The sequence below is a fragment of the Cololabis saira genome, chromosome 2 (assembly GCF_033807715.1).
Source record: "Cololabis saira isolate AMF1-May2022 chromosome 2, fColSai1.1, whole genome shotgun sequence".
NCBI lineage: Eukaryota > Metazoa > Chordata > Actinopteri > Beloniformes > Belonidae > Cololabis > Cololabis saira.
In genome coordinates this window covers 69563-94316 of record NC_084588.1, presented here as the reverse complement: position 1 = coordinate 94316, position 24754 = coordinate 69563, and the positions used below count along the sequence as shown (strand labels likewise).

Sequence of the window (24754 nt, the reverse complement as noted above, 5' to 3'; positions counted from 1 at the left end):
TACTGGTCGCACGTGTGCGAGTGGACATGAAATTCAGTCGCACATACTCAAATTTTGGTCGCAAAATGCGAGCATTTGGTCGCAGTCTGGAGCCCTGTTTATCATCATGGGTAATTCTTCATGCATGAATAAATCTTGAAATAAAGATAATTATATCTTAAACTTCTACAATGGCCAGAATCCCCCTTTCCCACCGAAAAAACTAGGGATGCACCGAAATGAAAATTGGAGGCCGTACCTGAAGCTGAATAAAATTTAAAGACTTGGCTGAATACTGAGTACCGAATAGCCTACAGAATGCGGTTGTTCACAGTTTTTCATTTATTTTGCCATTTTTTTCACAATTGCATAGATAATAACAACAAAAACATTAAACTAATGAGTTGAGCCACTGTCAAGCAGCTGGCGATGCGGTTGCTTAAATTGACCAAAAGGTGGCTCTCTAACATCACAGTTTGTATACTGTGCGTGACTCTGACGCTGGTTAGTAATTAAGGAGTTAAAACTCACTCGCCACTTAGGGGACTCAGTAGCCAGCAGAAACGGCAGTAGGAGCATTTATTACCTGTAGTACCGCTATTATGAGAGGTTATTTCTCACAGTATTAGCCTAAAGGGACTTAAGTCTGATTTATGGTCCCGCATTACACCAACGCAGAGCCTACGGCGTAGGGTACGCGGCCGTACGCACCGTACGGCGCGCGTCGCCGCGTACCCTACGCCGTAGGCTCTGCATCGATTTAACGCAGAACCATAATTCAGGCTTCACTCACTGCCGCAACGTGTTGCCTCCAGTCATATAAATGAGAAGCAAACCGCAAAACACTGCATTGCATATTCAGCGCCGCACAGAGGCTCCTGTGGAGGTTATTTCCCGAAGAATACCGGACAATATTACTCCTTTTTATGGTCTTTATTTCCACCGCTCTGTCACACACAACTCGTTAACACTTAAGCCGGGACTACTTTCCGCGCCGCCGCGCCGTTCTCCTTACCGGTGCACTCAGATCAATGCGCGTGTACACAAAACAGTCCCTGAATAAAACTCTCATATGACAGCTCCCAAATGGAAATGATTTTTGATTTCTGAATGAATGGATAGATACGTCGCTTATTTTTTGCATATTATTTTTTTCTTTTCTGGCCTGGCGCATCGCGTTTGAGTCCGTTGTTTGGGGAATCTTTTATTTTTTTTCCCCGTTCCGCGGAAATTTTTTGCTGAGACCAAAATCCGCGGAATTCCGCGGATCCACGGAAGATTCTGATGCCTGAGAAATCCGGCTGATGTAGGACACTACGTCACTCTCCACGTCCACGCAGGTTATGTTATGTTTTGCGGTTAACGCCTCTCAACTCATCTTCCTTCCCCTCAACGCACCTTCAGGCCCGAGGTGACAAATAACACACCTTGTGTTTTTCATTGCAAATAAGCGTTAAAACACGTGTTCATCATCCAGCGATATTAGCGGGATCCAATTTAAAAACGCCTAATGAGACTGGTCCCACAGCACACACCGTGGAGTGTTTTGAAAGCCTCCCAGAAGAAACCTACTCCTCTGTTAATACATATTTTCCATCTATTTTGATGCTGGATCGCTAATAAACCACATCAATTTACACACAGCATATCAAGCTGGCAACCATTCAGATGTGAGAATGGCATAGAAAATCTGAAGAATTTTCAACATAAAACACCAGCAACTGTCATTTGAACCTCGTAGGAGTAGCGGTTCAGTTTAGCAGTCGAACACTCATTTTATTTGACACCACTCATCCTTTTATATGTACAACTATAGAAAGAAGAAGACATGGAAAGTTTTATCTTTAGAGCAGCAGAGCACCATGCAAGTCTCACTTGATATTGAAGCCTTTGGGTAAACTCGTGGTCTCCCGATTCCTGTCAAGGAGGTTCGCTGTGGAACTTGTATAAGGCCGGGGCAAAACTGCTGGAAAAATCGTACCAAGGTGCTTTCCACTGTCTGTACGACCCAGGTTTAAGTGTCCTCATAAATATCCTAAAACTTTGTGTTATCTAATGAAAGTGTAATGATATGGGTGCCAAGGAAGACATGTAAACTTCCTAATACATGTGTGTGACTTGTAGACTTGTAGAATTTGCTTGTGGTGCTCCTACCAAAAGCCTTGTCCTCTCCAGTCTTAGCATCTCCTTTGAGCTCAAGTTCAGCCTCCACCAAGTTGTTGGGACTGTCCTCTCTGCCCGAAGTTTGGTCCGTCTCTTCCTCAGTGCAGCACAAACCTACATGAAACCCTGCAACTTCTTCCTGATAAAAACATACAGAGATCCACATTATGATCAAGCCACTACACCACTACTTCATGGGAGCTTTTAAAAAAAATAAAAATTCCAATTAAATCTTAACCAGAAATGGTGCTGAATTTCTTTGCTTATATTTGACCAAAAACAAGGTAAATATTTTTTTGAATCTTAACTTCTATTTTCTCAAACAAAAGTTTCCCAAACTTGTGTCACATGTTTGTAAGAGATTACCTACTCTAGAACTGTAGGCTACTCCAAGGCTATGTAATGAACTACAATACTTCATACTTGGATTAAACCATTACAGATTAAAATGTGTTTGTAGCAACAGTGTGATAGCACTCACTGCTTATGTCATCCATCTGAATTGTAATATTCTTGGGTTAGCTAAGAGTTGGCAGATTGTGTTGCAGTTGCATAGTGGAGTTATGAAAACCCGGAAGACTGCTATAAAGCCTGTAAAGCGGCCTTTGGGAACCTTTATGGGACGAAAAATGGCCCTGTAGTAGGAGAGGTACTCAGTTTTGCCAACAGGAACCTCCTGGCGCAGGGGTCTCTGCTAATCTGGATTTCTAATTAACGCTCAGCACCCTCACGTGAACATAAATCATGTGACCACGATTCATTTAAGCATTTTGACCAGAAACATTTTGCTACAAGTACATTTGATGAGGTTGGAGATTATAAGAAAGAATGATGGGAAGACCTGACCACTGAACTGTACTTGTAATCTTGTTTTTTTTTTTTTTTCTTATATTGACTGGATTGTACATTGTCTCGCCCCAGACCTCTTTGCTGCTTTTTTTTTTGTTATTGATCCGTTTGATTGTCTTGGCAAAAATTGAAAAATAAAAGTTTAAAAAAAAAAAAAAAAGAAAGAAAGAATGAATGATGGATGGACCAGAGAGGTCTTGTTAGCATGTTACACAAATGTAGAGGTCCAGGCGGGGGATTTTCATCTCAAATCGCTACAACCACCAGTGTATGTACAATAAAACAAAAAAAACTAAGTAGCATCCACTGTTTACATGTTTCTTGTTCTTTTTTGTCTCTTTTTATGCTGCTACCCATTTGCGAAGAGCAAGCAATGCATATTACGGCCAACTCGTGGTTGGCTGTGCTATTTTCCCAGTCAAAGGTTCTTGTGTCGCGCTACAGTGTAATATAGAAGACGGTGCACTCTGTTAGAGGTTCCTGTCTGGCGGGTGTAGCTTGAACTCCTGCTAGTGGAAATACGCCTTTCATCTCTCGTTGACCTTTTAAAAGCCATGCTGATTAATAAACTATTCTGCGTCCATTTCATTATTCAGGTGATAAAGGACATGCCCAGGCCTTTAAATCTGCCTGTGCTGCCCTCTTATGAGCTGTTTTGCAGTTCATAGTTTGAAGATATACAGTGCATCCGGAAAGTACCGGTATTCACAGCGCTGTGTTACAGCCTTTTTTTTTTTTTTACCTTGTCTGCACACATTAATAGTTGATACCATGCCGGTAAAAACCTGGGGCATATATATGTGCATTATTACTGTATTTAGTATATATATATACACACTGTGTTCCAAATTATTATGCAAATGATATTTTTCTCAGATTTTCCTAAATAGTCGATGCAAATGACAGTCAGCATAATATTCAAGTCATCAACCATTAGTTTAATGAATTTGAATGTTATTGAACAAACCTCCCAATGATAACAGAATTTTTCAAAAATAAAAAACTTAAAATGCACTGTTCCAAATTATTACGCACAACAGAGTTTTATAACATTTTATAGGTTGTTATGAACTGAAATGCTCATCTTTAGAATTTACAGCATTAGGAGGTCATATTTACTGAAATCAAAAGCTATTTCAATCAAAAACATCTTAACAGGTCAAGTTACATTTTAACATAGGACCCTTTATTTGATAGCAGCTTCACAATTCTTGCATCCATTGACCTTGTGAGTTTTTGGAGATTTTCTGCTTGAATTTCTTTGCAGGATGTCAGAATAGCCTCCCAGAGCTGCTGTTTGGATGTGAACTGCCTCCCACCCTCATAGATCTTTTGCTTGAGGATGCTCCAAAGGTTCTCAATAGGGTTGAGGTCAGGGGAGGATGGGGGCCACACCATGAGTTTCTCTCCTTTTATGCCCATAGCAGCCAATGATGCAGAGGTATTCCTTGCAGCATGAGATGGTGCATTGTCATGCATGAAGATGATTTTGCTACGGAAAGCACGGTTCTTCTTTTTGTACCATGGAAGAAAGTGGTCAGTCAGAAATTCCACATACTTTACAGATGTCATTTTCACACCTTCAGGGACCCTAAAGGGGCCAACCAGCTCTCTCCCCATGATTCCGGCCCAAAACATGACTCCGCCACCTCCTTGCTGACGTCGCAGCCTTGTTGGGACATGGTGGCCGTCCACCAACCATCCACTACTCCATCCATCTGGACCATCCAAGGTTGCACGGCACTCATCAGTGAACAAGACTGTTTGAAAATTAGTCTTCATGTATTCCTGGGCCCACTGCAGCCGTTTCTGCTTGTGAGCGTTGTTTAGGGGTGGCCGAATAGAGGGTTTACGCATAACTGCAAGACTCTGGAGGATCCTACACCTTGATGTTCGTGGGACTCCAGAGGCACCAGCAGCTTCAAATATCTGTTTGCTACTTTGTAATGGCATTTTAGCAGCTGCTCTCTTAATCCGATGTTTTTGTCTGGCAGAAACCTTCCTCGTTGTGCCTTTATCTGCACAAACCCGTGTGTGCTCTGAATCAGCCACAAATCTCTTTACAGTACGATGATCACGCTTAAGTTTTCGTGAAATATCTAAGGTCTTCATACCTTGTCCAAGGCATTGAACTATTTCACGCTTTTCGACAGCAGAGAGATCCTTTTTCTTTCCCATGTTGCTTGGAAATGGTCATCTGCTTAATAATGTGGAACGCCCTTCTTAAGTATTTTTCCTTAATTGGGCTCACCTGGAAGACTAATTATCACAGGTGTCTGAGATTGATTTCAGTGATCCAAAGAGCCCTGACACACAATACCATCCATGAGTTTAATTGAAAAACAAAAAATGTAATCTATATGACACTTAAATACAATTTGCATAATAATTTGGAACGCGGTGTATATATATATATATATATATATATATATATATATATATATATATGCATACATACGCATAAACATACATACATATACACATACAAACCCAGTGATTTTTTTTTGGGTGGGGGGGTGGTGACATCTACTACCAATCAAGGAAGCAGGAACACATGGAGGCACACGTCAAGCACTGGAAATCTGCAACAAAAACCACAAACGAAACACAAAACCGACACGGAGCCGACGAAAACACGAGCATCGATCGACCCAAATCTCGAGATCCGAACACAGTCTGAGCTAAGCTACCGCTAACTAACCCCAAAAACTACAGAGCAAGCATGCAGGTGAACAAGCCAGTGTATATATCTATGTGTGTGTATGCGTGTATGTATATGACTGTGTGTGTGTGTGTATGTGTATGTATATGTGCGTGTGTATGTACATGATGCTGCCACCACCATGCTTCACTGTAGGGATGGTATTGGCCTGGTGATGAGCAGTGCCTGGTTTCCTCCAAACATGACGCCTGCTCTTCACACCAAACAGTTCAATCTTCGTCTCATCAGACCAGAGAATTTTGTTTCTCTTTTTTTTTTAATTTTCTTTATTATTATTATCCTCACATCATACATTACACAGCTGATGTACAATTGGTTTGCAATTTTGTCAGGGAGAAAGAAAAACAACAGCATGTCAAAACATAGCTGTTGCCCTATAGTTGTGTAATGTTGAAAGAAACAAAACCTGCGTATATTTGTATTTTTTAAGGTAAAACGAACAAACAGAACTAACTAAAGACAAACATACACACAAAAAAAAGGGAACCATGATTAATCAAAACAGGATGCATGGGCTTGTAACAGCGACTTAATTCAGTTGCAGGGAGACCAAACTACGATATTATAAGGGTTTGGATATACACACACATAAAATTATTTACGTATAAAACGCATGAAACCTGGCAGTCCATCAAACCAACAGAGAAATGACAGAGAAAGTAAGTGGGTGGAGACAAGTAATTCAGTTTCTAGATAATTTTAAATTTTGTATATAGGAGACCCATTTTGACCATGACCTTGTGAATTTATCCATTTGTAGCCGAAGTGAGAAAGTAATCATTTCCATTTTATATATTTCATTGACAATCAGTCCATTCCTCCATTGTGGGGGAGTCAGGATGCAGCCAGTGACGTGTGATGGTTTTCTTACCAGCAGAAATCAGAGCACCAAATAGATATTTGTTGAGATGCCCTGTGAGAAAATGTGTTTCTCCCAGAATAAAAGTTTTGAAATGATATGGTATTTTCATATGAAACATGTTTTCTAATATTTTGTGCATCTCTAACCAAAAACTTACAATTACTGGACATTCCCAAAATATATGCACATTCTCCAACATTGTGAATCCCCTCCTTCAAAATGAGCTTTCTGTTTAGGGGTTACAAAAAATCTGATTAAACATTTCAATGCAAATTCTCTCCATGTATGCGAGTTGGTGCATTTCCACTGAAACTCACAACTATACCACTCTTCCTTGGGAATTTCCAAATTACCTTCCTTCTCCCAGTTATCTTTAATGTAGCCTGTGGAGTAGGTTTTTTTAATCATGAAGCCCTTATATATTCTGGATATAGTGCCCTTGGCTCGCTCTGATGAATAAGCACGTAATATATCTTTCAGCACTGGGTCTTATGGATCTACTGTATAGTTTCTAATTACCTTATCAAAGTAATTACGTAGTTGTAAATACCTGTAGAAATCTTGCTTTTCCAAAGAATGGTCTTTTTTCAAAGTTTGAAAACTTTTAAGTTGTCCCTTATCTGTTATTGAGTAAAATGTTGTTATTCCCTTAGTTACCCAGTTTTTAAATCTAAGGCCCAATTGATTCGGTTTAAAATCAGGGTCGTGGGCGCACCACCTAATTTTTCCTAATTTATCATGCAATTTATATGTATCTTTAATTGAGTTCCAAGTTTTAATTTGGAATTTTATCCATGGATTCTGCAACTTCTTTACATAGTTTTCCAGATCCTTATTACCCAGTACTGCCTGGAGTGGGGGGTCCTTAATGAGTGATAACTCGATGTCTTTCCAGCTGGCGTGATAATCTTGGTTACACAAATGTATCAATGGTCTAACTTGAGCTGCGAAGAAGTAATCCTTTAAATTTGGTACTGCCATACCTCCTCTCTCTTTAGATAATTGTAGTATTTTAAACCTTAATCTGGGTTTTTTTCCCTGCCATATGAACCTAGAAATAATTTTGTCCCACTCAGAGAATTGTTTTGTGGGTATGTCCACCGGGAGAGCCTGAAACAAGAAAAGAAGTCTTGGGAGTATGTTCATTTTTATGGTCTCCACCCTTTGAGTAAAGCTCATAAAAGGGTTGGAATTCCATCTTTGTATATCCAATTTTATTCTGGTAAGGAGGGGGTCATAATTAATCTTTGCTAATGTAGAAATGTCTTTAGGGAACAGTACACCTAGGTATTTCATTGCATCCTGATCCCAATTCAGATGATATCTAACCCGAAGTTGTTTAGATGATTTGGGTTTTCTGAATATTTAGTTTGTATCCCGCGTATTTACCAAAACTATCCAAAAGACTAAACAGTTCAGGAAGTGAACAGACGGGGTCTTCGAGGTATATCAATATGTCGTCTGCACACAATGCTATTTTTTTATTCTGTTTCCCATTAGTAATACCTTTACCGAATTTTCGCGACAATACATTTTTTTTTTTCTTTTAAATGGGCCGGGCGCCTTATGAAACGGTGCGCCGTGTCTATTACCTGAATTACGGTAATGTAAGGCCGGCCACCATGACAACGGTAAAAAGAGAAGGGGGCGGGTGAAGCCCCCGTGAGTTGCGGACGTGAATGAGACCATCCACTGAGCTGTTTAATGCGGAAACAGATGATGAAGACTTTTAAGGATTTGCTTGATGTGTAAAGTGAAATAAAATACAATCAAACTAAGTTTTGCTCCCGCTCTATTTTTAAATAAGCACACTTGTGTGTGTGTTCTGCAGCGCGTGTATGTTTTGCATGTCGGGAACCGAGAATGCACCTGCCGTGGGGTTGCGGGCCCAGCGCGCCGCATCCCCGGGGCAGATCCGGCTGAAATGCCGGTGCTCTTTCCCCGGGAGCCCCTGCTACCAGTCCATGTGGGTTACTCCGGTCCCGGCCGGTCGGAACCGGTCACATTCCCCGGTTGAAGCCACAGTGATGCGCGCTGCTCCAGCCCGACTTCCTGGTTCCCAAAGCGGGATCCGATCGAATTATCCTGGTTCCCAGCCTCTTTGCGAGCAGGGATTTCTGGACTCCAACTCACGGAATCAAAGGCCTTCTCTGCATGTAGGCTCACCAATAAGGCCTGTAACTTATGTTTTTGTATATGACTTAAAATGTGTAATGAACGTCTAATATTATCATGTGTTTGTCTCTGGGAAATGAAGCCTGTTTGGTCTGTGTGGATAAGGTGAGGACACAATCCATTCTGTCTTTTCCCTCCTTCGGTATAACCGAGATTGTAGCTTCTCTCCAAGTTGGTGGAGTTTTTCCTTCTTTAAAGCTTTGTTAAAAATGTTAAGAAGAAGTGGTGTTAACTCAGCCCTAAAGGTCTTGTACCATTCAGGGGGAAACCTGTCCGGCCCTGGCGATTTATTTGTTTTTAATCTTGAGATTGCACTGTTAAGCTCTTCCTTTGTTATTTCAGCTTTTAATTTTCTGTTTTTATCTTCTGATAGGGTGGGTAATTTAGGAGATGATAAGAACCGTTCAATTTGTTGTTCATCTAATAATTGTGGTTGGGAGTATAGTTGTTTATAGTAATTCTGAAACGCCATTTGACTTTCATATTGCTTATGTAACAGAGCTTTGGAGAGTGGATCCCTAATTTTATAAATTGTGTTATCTGACTGTTGTTTTTGCAGTTTCCATGCCAACAGTTTACTCACAGTACTTTTGTTTTGTATAAATCATCTTCTTTTGTATTTCTTGTGAGTATAGAACATTAATTTCATTCCTAGTTTCTTTTAATTTTGAGATGGTTTGGTTTTGAACACTTCTTGTGTTTTGTCTCAAGTTCTTTTAATTCTTTATTTAGCTCTGATAATCTTAATTGTCTCTGTTTCTTTCGGTAAGCACAGAAGGATATAACTTTCCCTCTCATGACGGCTTTTTGTGCATCCCATACAATTTCAGGGCCAACTTCCCTACTATTGTTCACTTCCAAGTATTGTTTAATTTCTTCTTTAATTTTTGTTTTGAATTTTTCATTATTAAGAACATTTGAGTTCAACCTCCATAGTGTATTTCCAGGATTATTGTTAATTTGCAGCAGCAATGAGAGAGGTGCGTGAACTGACAAGTCAATATTACCTATCTCACAGTGATGTATTCTATGGCGATCCCTTTTGAAGATAAAGAAATAATCGATTCTGGAATAGACAGCGTGCGGATGAGAATAATATGTGTAATCTCGGCCTGTTGGGTGGAAGTCTCTCCAAATTTTCTTGTGCATGGGGGTTTGGGTAGAATCTTTGGAGCCATCTAGTCTGAATCTAGATGTGTTTCTGATATAGCTAATACGTGAATGTTGTTTGATTCAGCCAGATTGCATAGTTCATGTACTTTGTACCTTAGACTGCACACATTTAGATGAGCAAGCAACAGTCCCTTCTTTGGCAAATTAATAGTATGTGACATTGGCGTTATAAGTTCACTTTTAAAAACATAACCGCATACCTGTCAAGTTCACCTTCATCTATGTGAACTCGGGTTGCTGTTGGGACGAATTATTAGTTTGTCATGCCTCAGATAGGCAATTTCACCTCTCTCCCGTGCCTCCCTCAGCTTGGGGAGTAGTTCTTTTCTTTTCATACGAACAGCATCAGTGTGATCTTCATTAATGTAAATGTTGGTTCCTTTCGGATTTTTGGCTCTCTCCAGAGCCGCTGATCTGTCCTTGAATCTTAGAAACTTCACCACAATGGGCCTGGGTCTGCTGCCACCAGGCACTGGTTTCCCAATGCGGTGCGGTGTTAGTTCCCCCATGACTTCAGCGCCCACACCCTGGGTGGGGTTGGTGAAAGGGCCTTTCTGTGTGGAGTTTGCATGTTCTCCCCGTGTTCCCTTGGAGTTTGGAGTGTGACTGTTTGAGGTTGTGGACAGGTGTCTTTTATACTGATAACCAGTTAAAACTGGTGCCATTAATACAGTTAACAAATGGAGGGCAGATGAGCCTCTTAAAGAAGAAGTTACAGGTCTGTGAAAACCAGAAATCTAGCTTGTGACCAAATACTTATTTTACCGGGGAATTCACCAATTAATTCACTAAAAATCCTACAATGTGATTTCCTGGATTTTTTCCCCCCATTCTGTCTCTCATAGTTGAAGTTACCTTTGATGGAAATTACAGGCCTCTCTCATCTTTTTAAGTGGGAGAACTTGCACAATTGGTGGCTGACTAAATACTTTTTTGGCCGCTGTATGTATGCATGCGCGCGCACGCGCGCGCACGCACGCACGCACGCACGCACGCACGCACGCACGCACGCACGCACGCACGCACGCACGCACGCACGCACGCACGCACGCACGCACGCACGCACGCACGCACGCACGCACGCACGCACGCACGCACTGTTAGAAAACGATACAAGTAGCCACAACTTTCTCATCAGATGTTATAGCTTGCAAAAATACAGTTCTACCATCATCCTGTGAAATTTTAGTCCATGATTTTAATCATAAAATGAAAACAGTACTTGATGCAGTCGCTCCTATTAAAAACAAGAAACTAACTACGAAAAGTGTTGTTCCATGGAAAAAATAATCATACTATGAAGTTAAAAAGAGAATGTAGAACTGCAGAGCGCAGATGGCGAAAAACAAAACTAGAAATTCATCAAAACCTACTTACTGAAAAACTTAAAAATTACAACAAAGAAATTCGAAAGTCTCGCCAGGATTATTTTTCAAATTTGATTAATACCAATATCCATAACCCCAGACTGCTTTTTAGTACAATAGATTATATTTTAAATCCAAAAACAAATAATAGCTGTAAGCTTCCAGCCTCTAAATGTGAAGAGTTTGCTGGCTACTTCAGGGAGAAAATAATAAACATCAGGTCTGGTATCTGCCAGCAAAACAAGCACACTGCATTTTTACCAATATCCTGTATAGAATGTGACGTGAGGTATGAATGTTTTGACCTGGTTGATGCTGACACCCTGAGGAAAGTAATAACAGAACTGAAATCCTCCACGTGTTCCCTTGATCCAATCCCAACCTCCCTTTTTAAAACAATTTTTAATTCACTATCTGAAGACATACTGGCCATTGTAAACCATTCCCTACAGCTAGGTGTCTTCCCCACTGATTTTAAAACTGCTTAAGTTAAACCTCTTTTCTTTTTTTTTTTCAACAATATATTTATTAAAGTTTTGACATAGATACACAAAATACACAGACATACATATATGAACAATATTCAAACATTAGGTACATTCAATAAGATGATTTAAGTCCATGAGAATTCTTACAGGTATTATAAAATAATATTCAGGTTGCAGCATATGATGGTGGTCCTGTACAGGGGAGTTATGCTGTCCCTGTTTCACACAGTAAGTCAGATAGATCTTTGTTTTTAATATACTGGATGTAGCACCCCCATATTTTCTGAAATAATTCTTGTTTATCCTTTAGAGTGTATGTATTTTAGAGTGTATTTATATTTATAACGGTAAACATAAAGACATTTCTTTGAACCATTGCGTCACACTCGGTTTGCCAGTACTTTTCCACGTTAAAGCTATCACTCTCTTTGCTTGTATTATATTTATGAAGATTATTCCAGAGCGACTTATGTTATGTCCTGTAGGATATAAGCCCAGTAGGAAAAATTTGGGTTCCATCACCAGTCTAATTGATAAAATCTCCTGTATTATTACTCTAACTTCCTCCCAAAACTCCCTTATTTTTGGACATGACCATATACAGTGCAACAATGTGCCCTTATCTTCTCCACATCTATTACAGAGGTCAGGGATCTGTATATTAAATTTGTTAAGTTTTTCTGGTGTAATATACACTCTCATTATCCAATTAAATTGCAGCATTTTTAGACGAGTATTGCTCGTCTGTGTTTGGGCCAACTTACACGCTTTACTCCATTGTTCCACTGTCAATTCTTCCTGTAAGTCAGATCTCCATGCATTAAGCTTGGCAACAGAGGAATCAGTAGAGGATGTCACCAGCAATTTATACAGTTCAGATATCATACCTCTACCAAAGGGGTTTTTAGTTAGGATTTTCTCTAATGTGGACAGCGGGGGACTCTGTGTACACTCGTTCTGATGAGACCTGGTAAAACTCCTAAGCTGCAAATATTTGAAAAAGTGCTTTCGGGGGATATCAAATTTAGATATTAGTTGTTCAAAACTTAAAAGTCTTCCGTCCCCCCCGAAAGCATCCTTCACCAGTCCCACGCTCAAGTCTGCCCACATTTTAAAACCACCGTCTGCTCTACCTGGAGCAAAATAATTGTTGCCCCAAATTGGGCTAAAAAGCTAAAAGGGGAGATTTTTCTTTCAAATATATTCGAGTAACATGTAAAATATAGATCATGTTTTTAACTATGGGATTAAGAGTAATCTTTTTGAGTTTATTATATTTATCAGAGTAGATATACGTGGGAAGTGGAAGCTTGAGTGAGAGTGATTCAATACTTCTCCATGTGGGGGGCTTTTCTGCAGTATAATAGAACATTATAGTCCTTAATTGGGTTGCCCAATAGTATCAAACCATATTTGGGCATTGTAGCCCTCCTGTGTCAAAGGGCAGGTATAAAAGGGATAAGCGAAGTCTGGGACGCTTGTTATTCCACAGAAATTGGTTGAACAGTTTTTTTATTTTAAAGAAAAAGTCTGATGGAGGTGGCAAGGGGATATTTTGAAACAGATACAAAACCTTAGGGAGAACTAGGGCTGGGCGATATGGCAAAAAAAGTGATCACGATTTTTTTTCCCATATTGAATGATCTCGATTTTAATCACGATTTTTTTAAATCAGAAGATCCCCCCCTCCCTTCTGGAATAAAATAGAAAGAAACCAGAGATTAGTTTTTTTTTTATTAACAAATAAAGCAAATAGCATGTTTTAACAAGAATCCAGAATGCTACCAGTGGTACCCACCGAAAAAACTAGGGATGCACCAAAATGAAAATTTGAGGCCGAAACTGAAGCGGAATAAAATTTAAAGACTTGGCTGAATACTGAGTACTGAATAGCCTACGGAATGCGGTTGTTCACAGTTTTTCATTTATTTTGCCATTTTTTCACAATTGCATAGATAAAATTGCAATGACATTATTAAAAACAAAAACAGTAAACTAATATGAGTTGAGCCACTGTCAAGGCGATGCGGTTGCTTAAATTGACCAACAGGTGGCTCTCTAACATCACAGTTTGTGTACTGTGCGTGACTCTGACGCTGGTTGGTAATTAAGGAGTTAAAACTCACTCGCCACTTACAGGACTCAGTAGCCAGCAGAAACGGCAGTTTTATTACATTTATTAACTGTAGTACCGCTATTATGAGAGGTTATTTCTCACAGTGCACACACACACACACACACACACACACACACACACACACACACACACACACACACACACACACACACACACACACACACACACACACACACACACACACACACACACACACACACACACACACACACACACACACACACACACACACACACACGTCGGGGCCGCGGAGTTTCTGAAGTCGGCGGTGATGAGTAATTTGTGGTACAAGCAGAGCGAATCACAACTTTAATGAGTGCGGTTCGAATACACAATACATCCATCACGAAGGGCATTTTGTGAATCCATCACACCCTCCTCCTGTACGCTCGGAAGAAGTTGTCCGGCGAAATAAATAAATAAATAACCGCGAGTCCCGGTCTGCTCGAAGCTAAGCTAACGCTAGCCTGCGGTTGTTGTCTTGTAGTTTTATTCTCTCTGGTCACGCTTGCTCCCACCGGTGCAGGGGAGGCAGATGTGACTACTTTACTGCCTATGGTCATGCAACTTGCCGCGGCATGTCATGCATGATCAATTAATGAAGACAGCGCGGTGCCAGGAAAGCGGGTTGTGATTGGTTGTCGTGCACTTTGCTGCAGCATGTTTTGCACGTGATCGAGAAAGTAGACCCACAGCTGATCACCATGATCGAACTTAATTTGATCGCGATCACAAATCGAGATCGTATAATCGCCCAGCCCTAGGGAGAACATTCATTTTTCGTATATTTATTCTACCAGTCAGTGAAATTTGGAGACTTGACCATCTCTCCATTGATTTGGATATGTCAGTCATACTTGGATTATAATTATATTTCACCACATCTTCCAGTTTCGGAACAATTTGAATTCCTAGATAAGTAAAATTATCCACATTTGTAAAATGGCAGGTATAAGTAGGTGGATTCATCCTTTCTTCCGAGTTCAAAAGCATTATGGAGGATTTAGATTTATTAATTCTATAACCAGAAATATAGCCAAATTTCCCAATTAAATCTAAAACGACTGGAATAGATTTTTCCAGATTTTTAAGGAAAAGGATCACATCATCAGCGTAAAGAGATATTCGATGGTCGAGCCCTCCAATTTCTATACCTGTGATCATAGCGTGGTCTCTTACAGCAATAGCAAGTGGTTCAATTGCAATTATAAATAAAAGCGGAGATAGAGGGCAGCCTTGTCTACAGCCTCTTCCGATCTTTATTGGTTTTGAGATAATATTATTAGTAATTATTTCTGCATATGGATTATTATATAGGAGCTTGACCCAGTTACAGAATCCCTCTCCCAGACCAAAGCGATCAAGAAGCCGAAACAAATAGGGCCATTGTACCCTATCAAAAGCCTTCTCCGCATCTAATGCCAGGAAAGCTGTATTTGGTGACCCTCTCGGTTCGTGCAAAATATTTAAAACTCGTCTGACGTTATGAAATCCCTGACGCCCAACCATGAACCCGTTTTGATCATCCTTGATAATATCTGGTAAAAGGCGCTCCAGTCTCTTTGCCAGAATTTTACACAGTATCTTTAAATCTGAATTCAAAAGGCTAATTGGCGGCAAATATTCGCACTTATCATTAATTTTCCGGGTTTGGGAAGAAGTGATTAGGGCCCCTCTTAGAGTGGGTGGGAGTATCCCCTTTTGAGCAGATTCAGAAAACATTTCCAAAAGGGGTGCCTTTAATTTGGATGCAATTTTTTTATAAATATCAATAGGCAGACCATCTGGCCCTGCAGCCTTTCCAGGTTTCATACTCATTATTGCCTCTGAGATTTCTTCCAGGGACAAGTTAGCCCCCAGACTCAAGGATTCCTCTTCTTCTATTTTGGGAATATTTATATTGTTAAGAAAAGGAGAAAAAGTTTGTGTCATGTTCGCCTGGGTTTAATTCAGAACTGTATAACCTTTCATAATAGACCTTAAAAGATTCATTTATTGCAGCAGGATCAGAGATAGTTTCCCCTCTATCGTTTTTTAATACAGTGATTGATCTTTCTAATTGGAATTGTTTTATACGCCAAGCCAGAATTTTACCTGATTTCTCTCCTTGATCAAAAACGGATTGTTTAAGTTTCAATAAGTTAGCTGTAGCTTTTGAAGCTGAGATTTCATTGTATTGGGCTCTTAATAGTAGCAAACTTTGGTGTAGCTTGGGACAGGGGCTCTTAAAGTACATATCCTCAGTGGTTTTGATTTTTGATTCCAGTAGTTTCAGCTTTTGTTTAGCCTTTTTAGACTTTGAGCTTGTAAAGCTGATTATTTGACCTCTGATGAAAGCTTTGAATGCTTCCCATCTAATACACAGGGATGTTTCAGAAGTATTGAGCTCAAAGTAATCAGTAATTTGTTTATCAAGGTACGCCATTAGGTCTTTGTCCTTTAGCCATTCTTGCTGAAATTTCCATTTTGGGGGGTATGGTCTGAAATAAGAATGCTGCCATATTCGCAACATTTCACTTTATAAGATATACGTGCTGAGATTAAAAAGTAGTCTATTCGTGAGTATGAATTGTGTGTGCTTGAAAAACAGGAATATGTTGATACTCCAGGGTTCTTATCTCTCCATATATCCTTAAGATTTAATTCCTTAGCAAATTGAAGAATGGTTTCCCTACTCTGGCTGTGCGATTTGTCCAAATGTGATGATTTATCTATACTAGGGTTGAGAGTACAATTGAAGTCTCCAGCTAAAATATAGTGGCCACTAAGTGATGACAGCGTGCAGAATAAGTTATTAAAAAAAACCCGGTTCATCCTTGTTCAGAGCATAAATATTAACTAAATTTAGAGGTTCTGTGTAGAGGGTACCCTGAACAATCAGATACCTTCCCATCCTATCTGCAATTACCTTATGAACATTAAAGGGGATGGATTTGTGTATTAGAGTCATAACCCCTCTCGCTTGGGAGGTAAATGGTGCTGAAAATACCTCTCCTCGCCACCTCCTCTTAATTTTCAAATCCTCTCTTCCAATAAGGTGTGTCTCTTGGAAAAAAATGATTTTGGATTGCATATCCTTTAACCTTCCCATTACTTGTTTAACTTTTTTAAGTTTTTGCAACCCTCTACAGTTCCACAATGTCATCTTAATTTCTAGAATATTTGTCATAGCTGCTCTTTACAGATGGTCTTCTCATGTCAACGTATAGAAATGTACCTTTAAACAACCAAAACATTACAAATAACACAGATGCTTCTAACTGCATCAACCTTTGAACACAAACCCTCTGGCCTAAAGGCCAGTTTTCCCATCTCCCTACTACACACTCCGGTAGTGCTAGTGACCAGTCCACAACTGTTGAGGAGTGATCCAACTTTGTTAATCTTTTCTTATCTTAAACTTAAACACTCCCTCCATTATTGGCTTAAAAAAAAAAATCGATAAATGAAATATTAGTGATCTCCTGTACTTTTGCTCGTTAATAATAAATCTATAACTCAAAATGTCCTCCTGATAAACAAAAAATAGGTAAATCCCCCAAAATAAGAAAATAAAATAAAATAAAAAATGAACAAACAAAAGGAGGGGGGGGGGGGGGCTTAGTAATCATTGATGTTACAAATCATGTCCATGTGTGCACCGTCTCTAACCCCCATATAAATCTAACGGAGGATTGTACAGGTGATCAGTATGACTATATTTCAATGTTCAGTTCACAGTAACCCAGATATTAGCTGCCAAGCCAGACAATTCATTATTTTACCAACTCTATCCATACCGTTAATTATCCCGTCTCGGCTTCCTCTCGGATCCGCCTAACGAAAGTCTCTGCGTCCTCCGGTTTACCAAAAGTCAAGTGTTTTATCCTTGTAAGTCACCAGGAGCCTGGCGGGGAGAAGCACGCCGTGCCTTATCCCCATGCTGCGGAGCTGTTGTCTCACGGAGTCGTATTCCTGCTGTTTCCTGCGTAATCCGGCCGCCATGTCCGGGTAGAATCGAACCAATTTGTCCTCGTAGAATACTTGCTTCTTGATCTTGATCGCTTTCAACACCACTTCCTTATCTCTGTTGCTCAGGAACTTCATGATAATAACGATTCGGTGAGCCCTCTCCAGGAACGGGTTTGACTTCAGCAGGTGGATGTCCAGCGCCTCCGGGATCCAGGTTTCCAAAAAGGAGCAAGCGTCGGCTCCCTCCGCCTTCTCCGGTAAATGAACCAGTCTCAGGTTAACCCTCCTGGACCTTGTTTCCAAGTCCATTATTTTGTCCTCCATGTCCATGTTTTTCCTTTCGAGGCTCTGGACTTTAGCTTGCAGGCTGGCAACCGTGTCTTCAGTATCCGAAATGCGCGTCTCGGCGTTTACAATACGCTCCATGCACTCTCTGACCTCGTTTCTCATTCCATCAATTGCCGTCACTACTCCGTCAAATCTGTTGGAGAAGTCAGCTTTCAAGTCTTTGATAGCGTCGAGGATCGGAGCGTGGCTCGGTCCTGCTCCGTCGGCGCTAATTGACTCGTCAGACATTGCGCTAGCATTAGCTTTAGTTTCTCCACTTTGTTTAGTTGTTCCGAAATCAATTTTGGGTTGTGAGGGTTTACCACGACCCTTACCAGGTTTGCCTGGTGCAGACGACATAAGCGCGATACGAGTTTGGTGTCAGAAGGTTACTTTAGGTTGATTATCTTGGCGAAGATTTACAGAGGAGGGAAGTGTGCGTCCATCTAGTGCGCCGCCACACCGGAAGTCCAAGTTAAACTTCTTTTAAAGAAAGGGAACCTGGACATTTTATCAACCAGCAGTTATAGACCAATTTCTAATCTTCCATTTTTAAGTAAAATTTTAGAGAAATTTGTTTTTATTCAGTTAAGTGCCTATTTAAATTCAAACACTACATTATAAATGTTTCAATCTGGTTTTAGGACAAATCAAAGCAGAGACAGAATATCAGAACAAACCTTGACAAGAATAAACCCTCGGTTCTGGTACTACTTGACCAGAGTGCTGCCTTTGATACTATTGATTAGGGGTGGGTATTGGGAAGGACCTCACGATACGATACGCATCACGATACTTGAGCCACGATACGATACACATTGCGATATCCCAATTATGCGATATCCCGATTATTATATTCTACATAGTTCACCGAAAAATTTAAAAATGCATTACACATCTTAAAATCCAAGTTGTATATATGTACATCAGATGATAGTGATGGATCTTAAAATCCGAGTTGCACGTTCATCAGATTATAGTGACAATTCATGGGACAAACTGAGTCAAAACAATGTTTTATTATAACTATACAAGCTAAAGTTACAACATATTTGTATTTGTTTTTCATATTATTTACATCATATGAAATTAACATTAAGTTTAGTATGAGGTTGTTTTAATTATGTGGCAAATGATAATAAACACAAGAAAGATGGGTACTAAAACCAAGGACAGGCACAGTGATCAGTCAGTATAGATATAAATCCATAAATAAATAAACCTCTGTTCATTATTTTTCATTTTTTAAGGACAGGCAATTGTGTTATATAAAAAATAAATTATAAAATGAAATAAAACGTGAAATAAAACCTGAAATCAGTGCATGGCCCTCCCAGGGTTGGTAGAGAGTGGCAATGCCCAGGACTGTCACTTAGGTAGGAGCACTGGGTGATATAATGGGAAAAAAATCAGGGATAAAAAATATTAAAAAAAAAAAAAAAAAAGAAAAAGAAAAATCGATATTCAAATTTTGAATATCGATATTGAATCGGCTGGAAAAGTATCGCGATATATTGCCATATCGATATTTTTGCCCACCCCTACTATTGATCATCAAATCCTTTAAGATTGATTAAGCAAGCGTGTTGGCCTGGCTGGAACTGTTTTAAAGTGGTTCACCTAATATCTCTGTGGAAGAAAATTTTTCATCTCAATAGATAATAATGTCTCCAAACACTATAAGGCTATCCATGGAGTACCACAAGGGTCAATTTTAGGACCATTACTTTTTAATTTATACATGTTACCCCTGGGCAGTGTCATCAGGAGACACGGCATCTCTTTCCATAGTTATGCTGATGACACAGCTCTATAGCCGCTTTTGCACTGGTACCACCTCAGCTCGGTTCTACCCGTTTTGCGCTTTCGCACTAGGGCTGAGACGTGTAGAGCTCCAAGTCGGTACTTTTTTCTGTAACCATTTCAGCCAGGTTCTTTGCGGGCTGAGCAGGGACTATTTCTGACGTCACCACCCTCCGTGCCTCTGATTGGTCGGGGGGCGGGGACGTCACCACCCTCCGCGCCTCTGATTGGTCGGGGGGCGGGGCCGTCAGACGTTTGAATCAGGAAGCGGGAGTCAGCGCGAGTCAGCGCGAGAGCGACCCGCGGCTCGCAGCGATTTTATTATGAAGCGCAAAACGTCTGTTTGGTGATCCAACTCTGAGGTGCAGATGTTCATAAACCTGGTGGCTGTCGAGAAAAAATTAAAAAAGCGATGTAGACGGGCTGTTTTACTCTCAGCCGCTCCCGGCTCCAGCTGATTTCTGATCAGCGCCGACATGAACAAAGCGGTTGCGCAATCGAGTACGTCACAGCAGCTTCACCCCAACCTGCCCGCTTCTCCCCTGGCAGTGCGAAAACACGTGTGGAGCCGTGTAAAGCCGCGCCGAGCCAAGTAAGTCCTAGTGCGAAAGTGCCATATGTGGCCGTGTCTCCTGATGACACTATGCCGATTGACTCACTTTTTAACTGTATTTTAGATATTAAGGCCTGGATGTCACAGAATCTTTTACAGCTAAACCGGGACAAGACTGAAGTACTGATCGTCGGTTCAAAAGACCAGAGAAAGAAACTGGCCTTTAAACTAAATATATATGGAGTAAACCCAAGCAAAGAGGCAAGAAATCTAGGCGTCATATTTGACTCTGATTTTAATTACAAATCACATGTACGCTGTGTCACAAAAACAGCATTTTATCATTTAAAAAATATTTCTAAGGTGAGGCCGTTTCTCTCTCTCAGCAACACGGAGAGACTAATGCACGCCTTCATAACTAGCAGGATAGACTACTGTAATGCTCTTCTTACTGGTCTGCCCAAGTATACCATCAATCAGCTGCAACTGGTTCAAAACGCTGCAGCGCCAGTTCTGACTCAGACCAGAAGGAGAGCACAAATTAGTAGAGATGCACCGATCGATCGGCCCCCGATCGGGATCGGGCCGATAACGCCCCTATCGGCTTTGATCGGGAAATAATAGTTCAGAGCGGGCCGATCTGATGACTACAAAAAACGCCGCCCGCGCGTGCGTTCCCGCATCTCAGACCGAGCTTTCCCAAGGGGGCGTGGCCGGACAAAACATCAAGCTGAAAATGTCGTCGCCGGTGTGGAAGTTTTATCATGTGTCCGAAAAAGACAAAAAATTTGCAATTTGCAAGGTGTGTGGGAAGGGGGTATCCCGAGGGGGGAACTTCATAAAAAGAATTTTAATACTACGAACATGATAAGGCATTTGAGAGTTGCTCACAGCACGGAGTATACCGAGTTTTCTAAGTTGGCTGCCGCTAAACCAGAGCCAGACAAAGAGCATGCAGCAACGCCGCTTACTCAGTTAACTGTAACGGAGACATTTAAACAGCAGCAACCCTACAACAACAACAGCAAGAAAAAGAAAGAAAGAAATAATAAGGTAATGGAATTCATATGCCTTGACCACCAGCCACTTTCTATTGTTTTTTTTTTTTTTTAAAGGTTTTTTTGGGCTCTAGTGGCCCTTTATTGGAGATGCAGACTGGAAAGGGGTAGAGAGAGAGAACAGGGAAGACACGCAGCAAAGGTGCGCGGGCTGGATTCGAACCCGCGACCGCTGCAGGAGGACTGTAGCCTCAGTATATGGCCCGCTGCTTAACCCACTGCGCCACCGAGCGGCCCCAGCCACTTTCTATTGTTGAAGATGTCGGATTCAAGCGCCTCGTTAATTGTTTGGATTCGCGGTACGTGCTCCCGAGTCGTAAATATTTTACCGACCAATGCCTGCCGGAGCTGTACCACACAATTTACAGCCACATCCAAAACCTTGTGCAGGACGACAAGATCATGTCAATCGGCTTCACGAGTGACATTTGGAGCTCTAGTGTGAGTACCATGTCTATGCTGAGTCTAACTGCTCAGTTTATTAATGAAAACTTTGAGCTGAAGAGAGTTGTCCTTCACTCACAAGAGTTCCCAGGATCACACACGGCGGATGCTATAGCCAAAACATTCACCAACATGTTCCAAGCATGGGGGATTCCAAAACAAAAAGTGCACGTTATCCTACGGGATAATGCCAGTAACATGGCGAAGGCTATGAGGGATGCTTCTCTACCAAGCCCACCGTGCATGGCGCACACGCTCCAGCTCGCTGTCAATGAGGGCGTTTTGGCACAGCGGGCAGTCGTTGACGTCATCGCAGCTGGACGACGCATCGTTGGACATTTTAAACATTCTCCACTTGCTTACTCCAGGCTATATGACATCCAGAAGGAGAGTAACCTCCAGCACCTCAAACGGCTACAGCAGGATGTCCCCACCCGGTGGAACAGCATGGTTATGATGCTGAAAGGTTTAACTGAACAGAAACGTGCCCTATGCAACTATGCAGCTGATTTTGATCCGCCTAACATTTTCACCGCCATCCAGTGGAAACTGATAGAAAATATCATTTCACTGCTTTCACCCCTTTGACGAGCTGACTCACAAAATAAGCGAGTTAACTGCATCGGCTGCAGATGTTATAGCCTCCATCAAAGCCTTGACTCGTCTTCTGGAAAAAAAACAAGAGACTGACCATGGTGTAAAAACCGTCAAAGCAACGCTCTTGGAATCCATGAAGAAGAGATTCAAGGACATTGAAAATGAGCCTCTGTACATGACTGCAACACTCCTTGATCCAAGGTGAGAACAACTTTACATTCTTCTGTGTTTGTGTGTATGTAAGATAACATTTAACTATAACTATGTGTTTTTCTATACTGTAGTGTAGGAAGATTTGCAATTCCTTCAAATTCGATTTAAAAATAAGAAATGAATACATGTTTGGACTGTGTTATGTGTTATAAGCCCATGACTAGTCAAAACACAAGTTAGGCATGACATATGAAATTCATCATGATAATTTAATGTTAAGTTTTGTCTTTTGTTTCCTTCTTAGGAAAAGGTATAAAGACAGGGTTTTCAACACTGCACTCAAGCCACAGCTACAAAGGCAGCTCTCTGACGACATCCTGGGCCAGGCCACTGCAGGGGAGAAACGGGCTGATGAGGAGAGTTCTGCAGCGAGCAGCTCCAAGCCTCCAGAGAAAATACCACGGACCAGCCTGCATGCTATGTATGCTGAGCTGTTGGCTGAAGATGGGCAAGATGAAGCTGCTGCTACAGACACAAACACATCTGTATCATCACAGATAGCTCTATACCTGTCAGAACCAGTTATTGCAGATATTCAGCCACTAGATTTTTGGAAGGCCAATGAAGGCCGCTTTCCTGCTCTCGCACAAGCATTACGCACATATCTCTGTTCACCCTGCACAAGCGTAGATAGCGAGCATATTTTTAGTACAGCAGGACTTATGGATGAGAAAAGGAGCAGGGTTAACTGCAAAAAATGCAGAGATGCTTATATTTAGCAAAGCCAATCTGCCATTCACGCTTGTTAACCAGAAGTAAGCTTTTGAGTATCTCTAAAAGCTCCAGCAAAAATGAGAGATATAGCCAGGCCTAAAAATTGAGCTACAATGTTTATTTATTTATTTAGTTTTACTTTTGTATTTTACTGTGCGGGGGACAGAAACTACCTCAGCTGAAACAGATATGCATCAATATTTTTTTTTGTTTTGATTACTGCTAATGCTGTTTTTGCACACTATTGTCTATCTCTTACATGCAGACACACTGCCTTTTATTATATATTTTGGCTATAGCCTGTTTATGTTGCAATTTGAGTTTTCTTGAAAGGAAAGCTACAGTATAAGCTTAAAGTTTTATGTCCAAGAGAGTGTCTCTAGAGAAAAAAAAGATACCTATTGATACTGAAAGCTAAAAATGTCTGAAAATTATATATATATATATATATATATATATATATACACATACACACACACACACACACACACACACACACACACACACACACACACACACACACACACAATGTGTATAAGAAAACAATTGTGTATGAGAAAAAAAAAGATACCTATTGATACTGAAAGCTAAAAATGTCTGAAAATGATATACACACTAGGGGTGGGCAAAAATATCGATATGGCAATATATCGCAATACTTTTCCAGCCGATTCAATATCGATATTCAAAATTTGAATATCGATTTTTTTTTATTTTTTTTTTTATCCCCGATCTTTTTCCCATTATGGCCTGGTTTCACAGACAAGGCTTAAGCCTAGTCTCAGACTAAAATGCTGTTTGAGCTGGCTTAACTTTAAGTCACTTGCACAGACATATCTTAAAATAGTCATATATTTAGTCTGTTCTGTATTTAACAAAGCCAATTGCAAGAGGGTGGATTAGAGCTACTCTAGGACTAAATTTAAGTTTATATTAATCCTGCAAAGAGGCAGGTTTAACTTCGGCTTAGTCCTGTTTGTGAAAGGGAGCACAGATGGTTTGGGAGCATGGAGTATTTGGAATATCTAAATGAAGACCAATATTCGCTACAGAGGCCAGCCAGAAAAATACTTGTGGATAGGAGTAATCCATTGAATCAGTTTGATGAAATAACTTTCCGAGACCGCTTTCGTATGTACAAAGAAGATGTACTGGAGATAATTACTTTGCTTGAGCCTA

General features: G+C 40.6%; 1 protein-coding gene across 3 annotated transcripts in view; it reads right to left on the bottom strand.

Annotated features, from left to right (window-relative positions):
- The window catches only part of txlng (taxilin gamma), a 92556-nt gene that overhangs the window by 62674 nt on the left and 5128 nt on the right, over positions 1 to 24754 (bottom strand). For 2 of the 3 annotated variants that reach the window (XM_061735573.1, XM_061735581.1), the window contains exon 3: positions 2134 to 2281. The exons of the other annotated variant lie outside the window; for it this stretch is intronic. In XM_061735573.1, coding sequence (XP_061591557.1) covers positions 2134 to 2281 — 148 coding nt within the window. The remainder of the gene's footprint in view (positions 1 to 2133; positions 2282 to 24754) is intronic. 3 annotated transcript variants of the gene reach the window in all.